Genomic DNA, 11,100 nt, shown 5'->3' on the forward strand with positions numbered 1-11,100 from the left:
AAAATATTTGGTATTATTATTTAGTTAGTTATTCATGCAAAATTAATATGATATGTATTTTATTATCAACAATTAAATGAAATGGACACTATATTTCGTATTCACAGTCTATCCACTATGACAAATGCTATAGTCATATAACATGTATATATAGTCATAATACTGTATTGGTTAGTTTTTCATTATTCATTCTTGTATATATTGTACATATTATTGTTATTATAATTCTCATTATTACTGTACATATAATTAGTGCTGTTCTGAAAGATGTTGCTGCTGTAACAGGAAATTTCGCCTGGCGTGGGGAGTAGTAAAGGATTATCTTATCTTGTCTTATCTTCTCTTAAATGCATTCACACAACCTTCAACATATAAATCTTGAACCATCATAGCTTTATTGAACAGAATCGGCTCCATTTATTCAATGCATATCATCAAAACACAGTTAAGTAAGCAAAAAAATCTGCCAACTTATTAAATGCTTTTTTTTTTAATGAGACCCACATTGGACTTTGTGTTCAAATTCCTGTATAAGAGTTTTATAAGTGAATACCAGTAAGTAAATAACTTTAGAGGCAACTTAACACGCTCTTGAAATCTTTTTACTGATGCTGAGTGCTTTAACCACCACCTTGCTGTGCTGATGTATTTGTACTCAGGGAACCTGTAACATCTCTATTGAATGAATTTACCATAGAACCATAGACTATAGGTGACACGGAGCATACCTCTGACCACATACAGTAGTGATATTGGAAATGTTCGAGATGAATCAGGTTGTAAACATTCGGAAAGTGCACTGAAAAACTGTCTTCTTTGAGGTAACTCTAAGAAAGAAGATTTTGGCTGTCAGATAGATTTTGATGTGTACATCTATTTTCAACTTTAGACCGATAGTCTGAAACCAAGTAATTTGTGTTTTACGGTGACATAAAACAGAGAACAGAGGAATTTTTTGCTGGAAAAAACAGCAAATTCTTACGTTAAAACACGAAGTGTCACTGGTTACACTTAGCATTATTATCAAAAAACAATAATTCGTTCTTCCAGCCAAAGCAGCCACTGTGCAAATTGGCAGTACTGAATGAAAACTAAGTAAATTTACTGAAATACCTTACCTGCTTGCAATTATGTATTCCATGTACTAATGACAACAGAAGTTGTCTTTTTCCATTTTATTTATATAGCATCAATTACAATTCAAAGTGTCTCAAGAAGCTCTACAGAACCCACCTGCCTGAACCAAAAGGTGCATCAAATTAAAAGGAGAGTGAGAAAAATATCAATAACTTGCCTAAATGAGAGGAGGTCTAATCACTAAATCATGCATTTGAGTGCTGACTATAGACTGGAAAACCATAATTGCACATGGATCTTATCCTGCTTTAAAATAACTCAAAAAAGTTTCACCTCTACCGGCTATCTTAAAATGTGAAGAATAAAAACAGAATATTTTTTTAAATCAAACTCTGCTTAAGAATGAGTGCCATAAATGAAGTCTGGTGGGAAAACACTGAATTGTTTACTCAATACGCTCTCCTCCAGATTCTAAGAAGCCTACCAAGGGTATGGACTCAGGGCCCTCGGGGCCCTTAGGGGCTTTAGTGGTCTGTCAAAGCCGTGCTTTTATTTGTGAACGCAGCAGCTTCCGGCCTCGGCAGCTGAGGGATGTGATGGTGGAGCACCCGCTCGTCCTCACACTAACAGCAGCCCGAAACTCCGCGTAGTTCTTCGGCTTCCTTACAACTACAGCTTTCCCTTGGGATTTCGCTAACGAACGACAACGACCTGTTCACAGACATGGTGGACGGTGAACTTTAAGCGGAGGACTACATATGTTGTTCCGTTGCTACAACTTCGCTCAGTCCAGCAGCCGTTCAGCCGCGACCACACCCTCCCTGCTTCCTCATAGTACTGCAGCGGGAACGCGCAGCACGACTTTGAATCTCTGGGAATAACGGCCAGCTCTTGTTTACGGTTTCTGGATCGTGAAATCTGCCAAAAACAAGTGAGCTGTATGTTCCGACACCGCAGGTTGGCATGGATGTGAGAGACGAGTCCCCACAGAGGACATGCGGGGCTACGCACTGTCGAGTCCCGAGTTAAGACGCGGGGGAAGAGGTGGAGGGCAGACTGACGGACGATGCATATGGAGTCGAAGCGACCAGAGCAACTGCTAGCTTCTAACCCAGGGCTGTGTTTGAAAAAGAAGAGATTGAAAGTGGATTGAGGGGTTTGTGTCGGTGGACAGTCACCCTTTCGGTGGATTTTACTTGGGAGGACTCATGAAATGATGGTGCTGGAGGGAAACACAAGTCTTCCCGCTGTCCAGAAGAGCTGCCCGGGAGGTGCCCCGTCTGTAACCGGTATGCCAGGCAGGTCGGACTCGTTGGGTAGAAGCCGGACAGGATCTCGGTGCTGTTACAGGCTACTGACTCTGGACCCAAAATGATATCCTGTTGATGATACTCAAAAGAGACTGAAAACAACATCCACATATTGTTGAGGTGATGTTTCTTTGGTGAAAGTCATAAAAAAGACCCAACGTAAAGACATCTAAAGTTTCAAAAAGTAGAACAGGCTGTTGAGCAGACGGAATTCCAATCGGGAATATGTTGTGACATTATTTTTATAATTCTCAATCTGCACTTTGCCGTTTAGAAGGCACCTTGGTGGCACTGCAGTTTGTGTGTGAGTTCGTTTTAAATTCAGCAACCTGTGAATTCTTCTGTTCCACGGAAACCTGGGACTACAGTTAGCATATAGACGTATTGTTTATGTTGTTCAGGGCATTTAAATTAATCTTCAACATAAGAGCATATAGCTTATTACACTGATTATTCAGAAATTGTGGGGATTTTGCTCTATTATGTTACATTGTAAAATTACTAATAAACCAAGGCAAATAACTCTGGGAATAAGCCAGGTTACAGTCTAGACATTGAGTATAACATTCTTTAAGGACACATTAATTAGCAATGGGGGTGTTTTAAGTAAATGCAGTAGCTGAGCGTTGCTCTTTCCACATGTTTACATTGAGAATGCATGTCCTGTGTCTTAACATGTAATGCACAGTTGATTACCTATACTCTGAAGGAATTTAAGGAAGACTGTTTGGCCAGTTGTTATTTAATATAGTTTATACAGAGCAATGAGTTGAGGCTTGTTGTGGAAATGTCTCAAACAATGCAGTGTGCAGCAGCAGAAAACTATAAATAACTGAACCACTCCAGAAGAACAGTTTGACCCTCTCCCCCTGACTCCCCTCATTATTATGGCTAGTGGTGGCTCTGGCAAGTCAGCTAGTGAGGGATCGACCAGCACACCCAGTGGCAGTTTGCAGCAGAGGAAGCGGCTCTCCTCCGTCTGTGACACATGTAAGGGCAAGATGCAGCTGGTGGCTGACCTCCTTCTGCTATCCAGCGAGACCAGGCCAGTCATGACATCTGAAGGCGTGGCGGTGGCCGACACGTTTGACCAGTGCCGCGACACAGTCATTGCCAGGACTAAAGAGCTCTCCATTCTCACACATGACATCCAGAGCCAGCTCAACATGGGACGCTTCACAGAGGTGGGGACCGCCTCCTGGAGATGGCCGACCTGGTGGTGTCTTTGACTGAGTGCTCAGCTCATGCTGCGTACCTGGCAGCCGTGGAGACCCCTGGTTCTCAGCCCTGCCTGTCCGGTCTGGTGGACCGCTACAAGGTGACCCGCTGCCGACACGAAGTGGAGCAGAACTGCAGCATCCTCCGAGTCACACCCCTGCCAGATCTAACCCCCCAGCTCCTCCTCGAGCTCTCTCAGAACATCTCCACCAACCTCAAGACTCTGACGGACATCTCGTCGCTGGCCAGCGAGAGGTCCAGGGACCGTTTTGCAAAAGAGCAGTTCAAATTGAGTGTCAAGAGCATGAGCACCAGTGGCACGGCCTTCCTGGCGTGTGTCAAAGAGGTGAAAACCCAGCCTAGCGAACTGACCAGAAACCGATGTGTTCTCTTTAGTGCCGCTCTGGTCCAGGCTGTCAGTGCGCTGGTCGGCTTTGCTACAGAGCCACAGTTCCTGGGAAGAGCTGCGAGTATCTCAGCTGAAGGGAAGGGTGTACAGACTGCTGTGTTAGGAGGGGCCATGAGTGTGGTTTCTGCCTGTGTCCTACTCACTCAGGGCCTCAGGGATGTTGCCCAGCATCCAGAGAGCAGCTCCAAAATGGCAGACTACCGGGAGCGTCTACGCAACTCAGCATGTGCTGTGTCAGATGGCTGCACTCTGCTCACTCAGGCACTCAGAGAACGCTCCTCTCCAAGGACTCTGCCGCCAGTCAACTCACATTCTGTGAATTAGTTTAGGAAGAGGCACCATGGTCTCCAGTCCCCATTGCGTTTTGTGATGTACCAAAGAGACTCACTTGGGTTATCCCTGTTCATCAGGTATAAGCTTGATTTATGCTTCTGTGTAGAATCTACTCAGAGCCTGTGTGGCAGTGGCTTGTGCTGCTGTGGGCATTTAGACGTGTGTGCTGGTGTATCTGCATCATGATGCAATTGCCCCATCAAAATGCTAGTTAGCGGTGGGGTTGAGTTTGTTGTACTTTGAAAGATTGGCGAGTGAAACCGAGCAGATCGTGTTGAAGTTGGAGTCAGTAAACACTGAACAACAGTTTGTTTGACTGAAATTATTGCACAGATAAAAGAGAGTTGATATTGTAGCAGATTGAATCTGTACATGGGTTAATAGAGCTATGAAAACTAGAAAACAGCATATGGTTGCATTGGCATAATACTGGCATTTGCATTTTGAGTTATTCCCAGTTACACATTACATTTTGTTTCACAGACACATTTTGCAATTAATACGTTATGTAAACACAACATATTCCTACTGAACGGACCACTCACTGTAGTTCTGGGGTACTGCATGTCGGGCTATGGTGTAGTCCTAGGCTAAGCAGCTACACCCTACCTATTGTGTATCTACAATTCTACAATTTCATTGAGCAGGTGCTTTTGTCCAGAGCGACGTACATCTGAGAGTAGTCTGCTGTGTATGTTCAGTGCAGAAGTATAAATCAAGCTGTATATAGTCAGAGTAAAACCAGAAAGTGGCTGTGAGTGGGTCTGTTCTCGTGGTTGAAGTGCATTTGAACGCAAAGGAGCATAAAACAACCACTGCAGGGTTTTGTGTTGCGCTGGATGTGACTCGACCCTGGTGAGAGATGGACCACTTGACCACTCTGAGCCCAATCCAAGCTCAGCTCACAGCCCACTCTCACCACCAGACAGCAGCCTTCAAACCTGAAAAGTTTACCTCAGTTTTTAGCTCCGGTGAAAACACCAGCCTTGATGATGGATGTAGCCTTGCTGTGTGAACCTATGGTTGACTTGCTTTGTTAGATTGGAGAGAGTTATCAGAGTGTCTCAGTGCTTGTATTTTTTCAGCATGTGTGAATTTTTAATTCGTTTTAAAAAAAAAAAAGCTGCTGTGAGTGTGTGCCATAGGTTTTACACTATTTACCAGACTTTCCATAGTATTTTCAAGTGTTTTGACCATGCATGTAATGGAGTATTTATTTCAACTATTAAAAACGTTGTTTCTGATACGCTGTTTTGGGTTACTGCTTTGAAAGACCAAACCTAATTGAAAGACTTACTCACTTTGTTTTCACTGCATTTGGATAGAATGTGATTAAGAAGTGGCAGACTGGTGGCATACATGTCAGTTAATTGTTCTTCTTAATATGCAAGTGTTAATAATGACTCCTATAGGTGTCAGTGGAGATGAAGTAAAAACGTCTTGTTTTCAGTGGTGAAAGACGTATTCAGCTCATTGACACAACCTCATACAGTGATGAATTACAAGCGCAGAAGTATTTTCAGTAAAATATATATTAAGTCATCAAAACTGGAGAGGGCTAATTATGCCGGAATTTTGTCCCTGTGAGGTTTACATTGTACAATTTTGTTACTGGGATTTTACTGATGCATTAATGTGCTGTGCAAGTAGCCTTTTATTATGGTAAATGTGAGATACTGTGTTGTGTAGATTTATTTTCAACAATACATTAGTTACAGATTTAATGTGTAAAATCTTAAAGTGGCAAATAGCTAATACCAACAAATGAAGCTAGTGGAGTATAAAGTACAAAATTTCCCTCTGAAATTGACAAAGGCAAATGTAAAATGGAAATTTTCAAGTCAAGTGCAAATACGCTTACTTTTCAAGTACTATCACTAGTGCTGAAACAAGTAGTTGATTAATTGAAACAGCATAAGAAAATCTGGCATCAATTTTACTAATCAATGAATTACTTTCAGTCATGAAAAATATGAAGAATATCAATCAAACAAAACATTTGAAGACTTCACATTGGACTCTGGTAAACAGTGACAGGACTTACTATTTTCTGGGACTAAATTAACAGAAGTAATGGATAGTAAAAATGGGGGGGACCATTAAGTTGCTCTGCTGTATAGTTTCTGCTTGTCATGTGTTTTACAGTCTTTACTGAAATGTTGAGCAAAAGATTAAACCCAGGACAGGACAAAGATAGATACTTGTAGTCAGCTCCATTTTTGAAAAATATGCATCATTGAAGTTTTGCACAAATACTTTACCTCATGATTTTTAATGTTTTTCTGTCAGCTACTTACCATCTGCATTTTATTCACTGGAGAGACATTTTTCAGACTTAAAATGAATGAGATGCACCCTAACAGCATGTAATAATCACTGAACTGTATGCTATTTGCATTGTCAGTTCATGTCACAGATTTTAGATTTTGTCATACTCCTTTTTCATAGCAGACATGTTGATATGTCACAGTGAGGAAGGTGTAAATGATACATGATGGCTGTATTCCATTCAGCTGCTTCAGTTTCAGGGAGCTGACGTAGTTCTTGCTTGCTCACTGTTGCACTGAGTAACTAGAACATTTGACATAACACAGCCATTAATTTGACTGCAAAGACTTGTACTTGTGCTGCAAAGGCAAGTCGAAATAAACTGAAATGCAGACTTTAGAATAGTTCATGTTGAGAAATGCAAACTACTACTTAAAGACTCCACTCACTTCTGAACCGTAAACCTGTGTGTTAATGCTGCTGGAGTTATGGTGTGATTAGCCTAGCTTAGCATAACAACTGGAAGCTGATAGAAACAGCCAGCTTTGCTCTAGCAAAATATATGCACACCAATAACTTTTGATCAGAAATATAGAGGCTACGCACTATAAGTCCATACAGAGCAACAGTTTAGCCCTTTGACCAGCACTTTTGGGTGGCCTGGGTTGTCACATACAGTTAGTTTTTGGTTTTTGTCTCATGCCACGCTTCACAACCTAGCAGTGACAACAAACCCCTGGAAAGCTGTGCACCGTTGCTGTGTCTGGCTCTGATCTCCAAAACAAAATGTTTCTAGAACATAATTTGCTTTTTTTTGTCCATTTCTGTTTATTTTATGTGCACTGAATAAACAGAAAATAGAATGAGTCAGTCAGTCAAATAGTTCATGTTCGTAGGTGTATTTTTTTAAAAATTTGTTTTACTGCTTCAAGGTGATCATTAAATATAGAAGGGGTTTTCCTCTTACAACTGTTCATCATGGAAACAGTTGGTACTTAGAGTTGGGTGATACATCTCCATGTCCATATAATCCTCCCATTGATGCAGCATTGTTATAATCCTGTGTTTTTGTCATATGGACATCCTTTAATTATCATTCCACATGTACATAGAGGTAAATATCATTCACATCAACACTGAAGTTGTGGTTAATACTGAAATACTCTGATATTTTATCTGACTTCATTTTAAAGAGCTTTAAAAATATGTTAACAGTGTGACAATCAACAAAAAACTTTTACTGTTGCCTTTTTTCAAGTAGTAACATTGTTAGCCTTTGAATTCTTTTTGGCCATGTTTATTTGTCATGCACTTTTCATTTCAGCAAAATCTGACATTTGTACGTTAAAGATATAAAAAGATTTTAAAAAACAAACAGGTAAAAGAGAAAATACAATTTTCAGGGACAAGTTTAATTAAAAGTTGTGTTAAAGAAGTGGATGGGTTTTTTTTTTTTTTTAAAAACATCCACTGTCTGAAGTTCTCAGGTGGTCATGGGGGAGGGAGGGGTGGCTGAGTAGAAAGTTCTGTCTCCCATGGGCCAGAGCTTGGTTCCTGGGGGGTTATTGGTGTGGCCGTTGGTGTGGATGATTGGTGACAGAGCAGTTCTTTGAGGTAGTCTGGGGCATTTCCGTCAATGCACTGATGTGTGAGGAGGGCGATTTTGAATGAATTCTTAAGGAGACGGGGAGCTGGGGAGCCAGTGGAGCAATCGGAGAATGGTGTGATGTTGTCTTGCACTCTCATCCTGGCAGTGCAGTTGTAAATATATTAGAGCTTTTGCAGACTCTTGCTAGGGATCCTGATGAGAGGTGTGTTGCAGTAGTCCAGCGTGGAGGAAGCAATATATGATTATACTTTATATGTTGAAAATGAGAAAAACAGAACCCCATATCTTTTAAGGGCCTGGGGTCATTATTTTTGGCCTGCACACACACACATTACTGAAGGCACTTGTCAGATTTAACCTGACAAGATAAAGCATTTTCCTTTTGAAAAATAAATACATATACTTATAAACAAACAATTACCATATGAATAGATGACAACTCCAGAGGTTACAATGAAGTTTGTTTGCACAAGTTCAATGTCACTCTTTTCTGGAATAAAGCCACCACATGAAGCCAAATCCTCATTTCATTAAATGTATTATATAGTGATATCCTTCATGCAGCATTTGAAGTTGGCTGAATCCTTTTATAACACATATTAATTTAACCCCAATTCTGGTTCATGTTTGGCATCCATGGTGTTGTTAGGAAATAGGTTTGCACAGGATGAGATGATAAACTAGCTAAACAAATCCCTTAACTTTGACTGTTTAGGTCAGCTCCAAATGAAACAACTGTGCAGTGAATCTCCCAGAGAAAGTGATTTTAGAGCAGAACTCAAAACGAAATAGGATAAATAAATGATCAGTTACAACACGTACACACGTGGACAAAATTGTTGGTACCCCTCAGTTAAAGAAGGAAAAACCCACAATTCTCACTGAAATCACTTGAAACTCACAAAAGTAACAATAAATAAAAATTTATTGAAAATTAAATAATCAAAAACAGCCATCACTTTTGAATTGTTGATTAACATAATTATTTAAAAAAACAAACTAATGAAACAGGCCTGGACAAAAATGATGGTACCTCTATAAAAGATTGAAAACTATTTGACCAGAGTGACATGATTAACTCAGGTGTGTCATTTAATTGACATCACAGGTGTTTCCAAACTCATAATCAGTCAGTCTGCCTATTTAAAGGGAGACAAGTAGTCACCCTGCTGTTTGGTGAAAAGGTGTGTACCACACTGAACATGGACAACAGAAAGCGAAGGAGAGAATTGTCCCAGGACATCCGAAAAAAAATGATAGACAAACATCTTAAAGGTAAAGGCTATAAGACCATCTCTAAACAGCTTGAAGTTCCTGTGACAACAGTGGCTCATATTATTCAGAAGTTCAAGACCCACGGGACAGTAGCCAACCTCCCTGGACGTGGCCGCAAGAGGAAAATTGATGACAAATTGAAGAGACGGATCGTTGGAATTGTATCCAAAGAGCCCAGAGCAACCTCCAAAGAAATTAAAGGTGAACTCCAAGGCCAAGGTACATCAGTGTCAGATCGCACCATTCGTCGTTGTTTGAGCCAAAGTGGACTTCATGGGAGACGACCAAGGAGGACACCACTGCTGAAAAAACTCATAAAAAAGCCAGACTGGAATTTGCAAAAATGCATGTTGACAAGCCACAAAGCTTCTGGGAGAATGTCCTTTGGACAGATGAGACCAAACTGGAGCTTTTTGGTAAGGCACATCAACTCTATGTTCATAGACTCAAAAAGCAAGTATACGAAGAAAAGAACACTGTCCCTACGGTGAAACATGGAGGAGGCTCAGTAATGTTTTGGGGCTGCTTTGCTGCATCTGGCACAGGGTGTCTTGAAAGTGTGCAAGGTACGATGAAATCTGAAGACTATCAAGGCATTCTGGAGAGAAATGTGCTGCCTAGTGTCAGAAAGCTTGGTCTCAGTCGCAGGTCATGGGTCTTCCAACAGGACAACCATCCAAAACACACAGCCAAAAACACCCAAGAATGGCTGAGAGAAAAGCGTTGGACTATTCTAAAGTGGCCTTCTATGAGCCCAGATCTGAATCCCATTGAACATATGTGGAAGGAGCTGAAACATGCCATTTGGAGAAGACACCCATCAAACCTGAGACAACTGGAGCTGTTTGCTCATGAGTGGGCCAAAATACCTGTTGACAGCTGCAGAACGCTCATTGACAAATACAGAAATTGTTTAATTGCAGTGATTGCCTCAAAAGGTTGTGCAACAAAATATTAAGTTATGGGTACCATCATTTTTGTCCAGCCCTATTTCATTAGTTTGTTTTTTTAAATAATTATGTTAATCAACAATTCAAAAGTGATGGCTGATTTTGATTATTTAATTTTCAATAAATTTTTATTTATTGTTACTTTTGTGAGTTTCAAGTGATTTCAGTGAGAATTGTGGGTTTTTCCTTCTTTAACTGAGGGGTACCAACAATTTTGTCCACGTGTGTAACATCAGTTAAGGAAAAAACATACAGAAAAGGTGTTTTTTTAGAATAATTTGAATGGGAACACGGACTTTACCTGCTTTAGATCCTCAGATAGTGAGACCCAGACAGCAAAGACCCTGTCAGTGGACAGTAACAAGTCTAGATTTTGGGAGTGTTAGTGCCCTGATAGAAGCTCTGAAGCAGGAAGTAAGTAGGCAGATAACAGATGTAGTCTGGGCCTGACTATTCCAGGCTTTTAAAACTAATAAGGGCAACAAGGGTTAGTGTAATGTGGCTGTAAGACTTTCCACCTACTGACAACTAATAATTAACTGCAAAGAACACTGACAGTCCACTGTGGAGGAGATCAAAGCAGTGACCTTTTTGAGACATGCAGCTGAAACTGATGATTTTACAGCCAAACATGACCAGCTGTAATTGCTG

General features: G+C 40.7%; 1 protein-coding gene across 1 annotated transcript; it reads left to right on the forward strand.

The window, feature by feature from the left end:
- The first annotated feature begins 1,649 nt into the window (after positions 1-1,649).
- tlnrd1 (talin rod domain containing 1) lies at positions 1,650-5,591 on the forward strand. The gene is given in 2 exon segments (XM_022218726.2): positions 1,650-3,569; positions 3,572-5,591. Coding segments are annotated over 2 exon segments (1,062 nt in total). The 5' UTR covers positions 1,650-3,274; the 3' UTR covers positions 4,339-5,591.
- The last annotated feature ends 5,509 nt before the right edge of the window (positions 5,592-11,100 follow it).

Source organism: Acanthochromis polyacanthus, chromosome 2, assembly GCF_021347895.1.
Source record: "Acanthochromis polyacanthus isolate Apoly-LR-REF ecotype Palm Island chromosome 2, KAUST_Apoly_ChrSc, whole genome shotgun sequence".
Classification (NCBI taxonomy): Eukaryota; Metazoa; Chordata; class Actinopteri; family Pomacentridae; genus Acanthochromis; species Acanthochromis polyacanthus.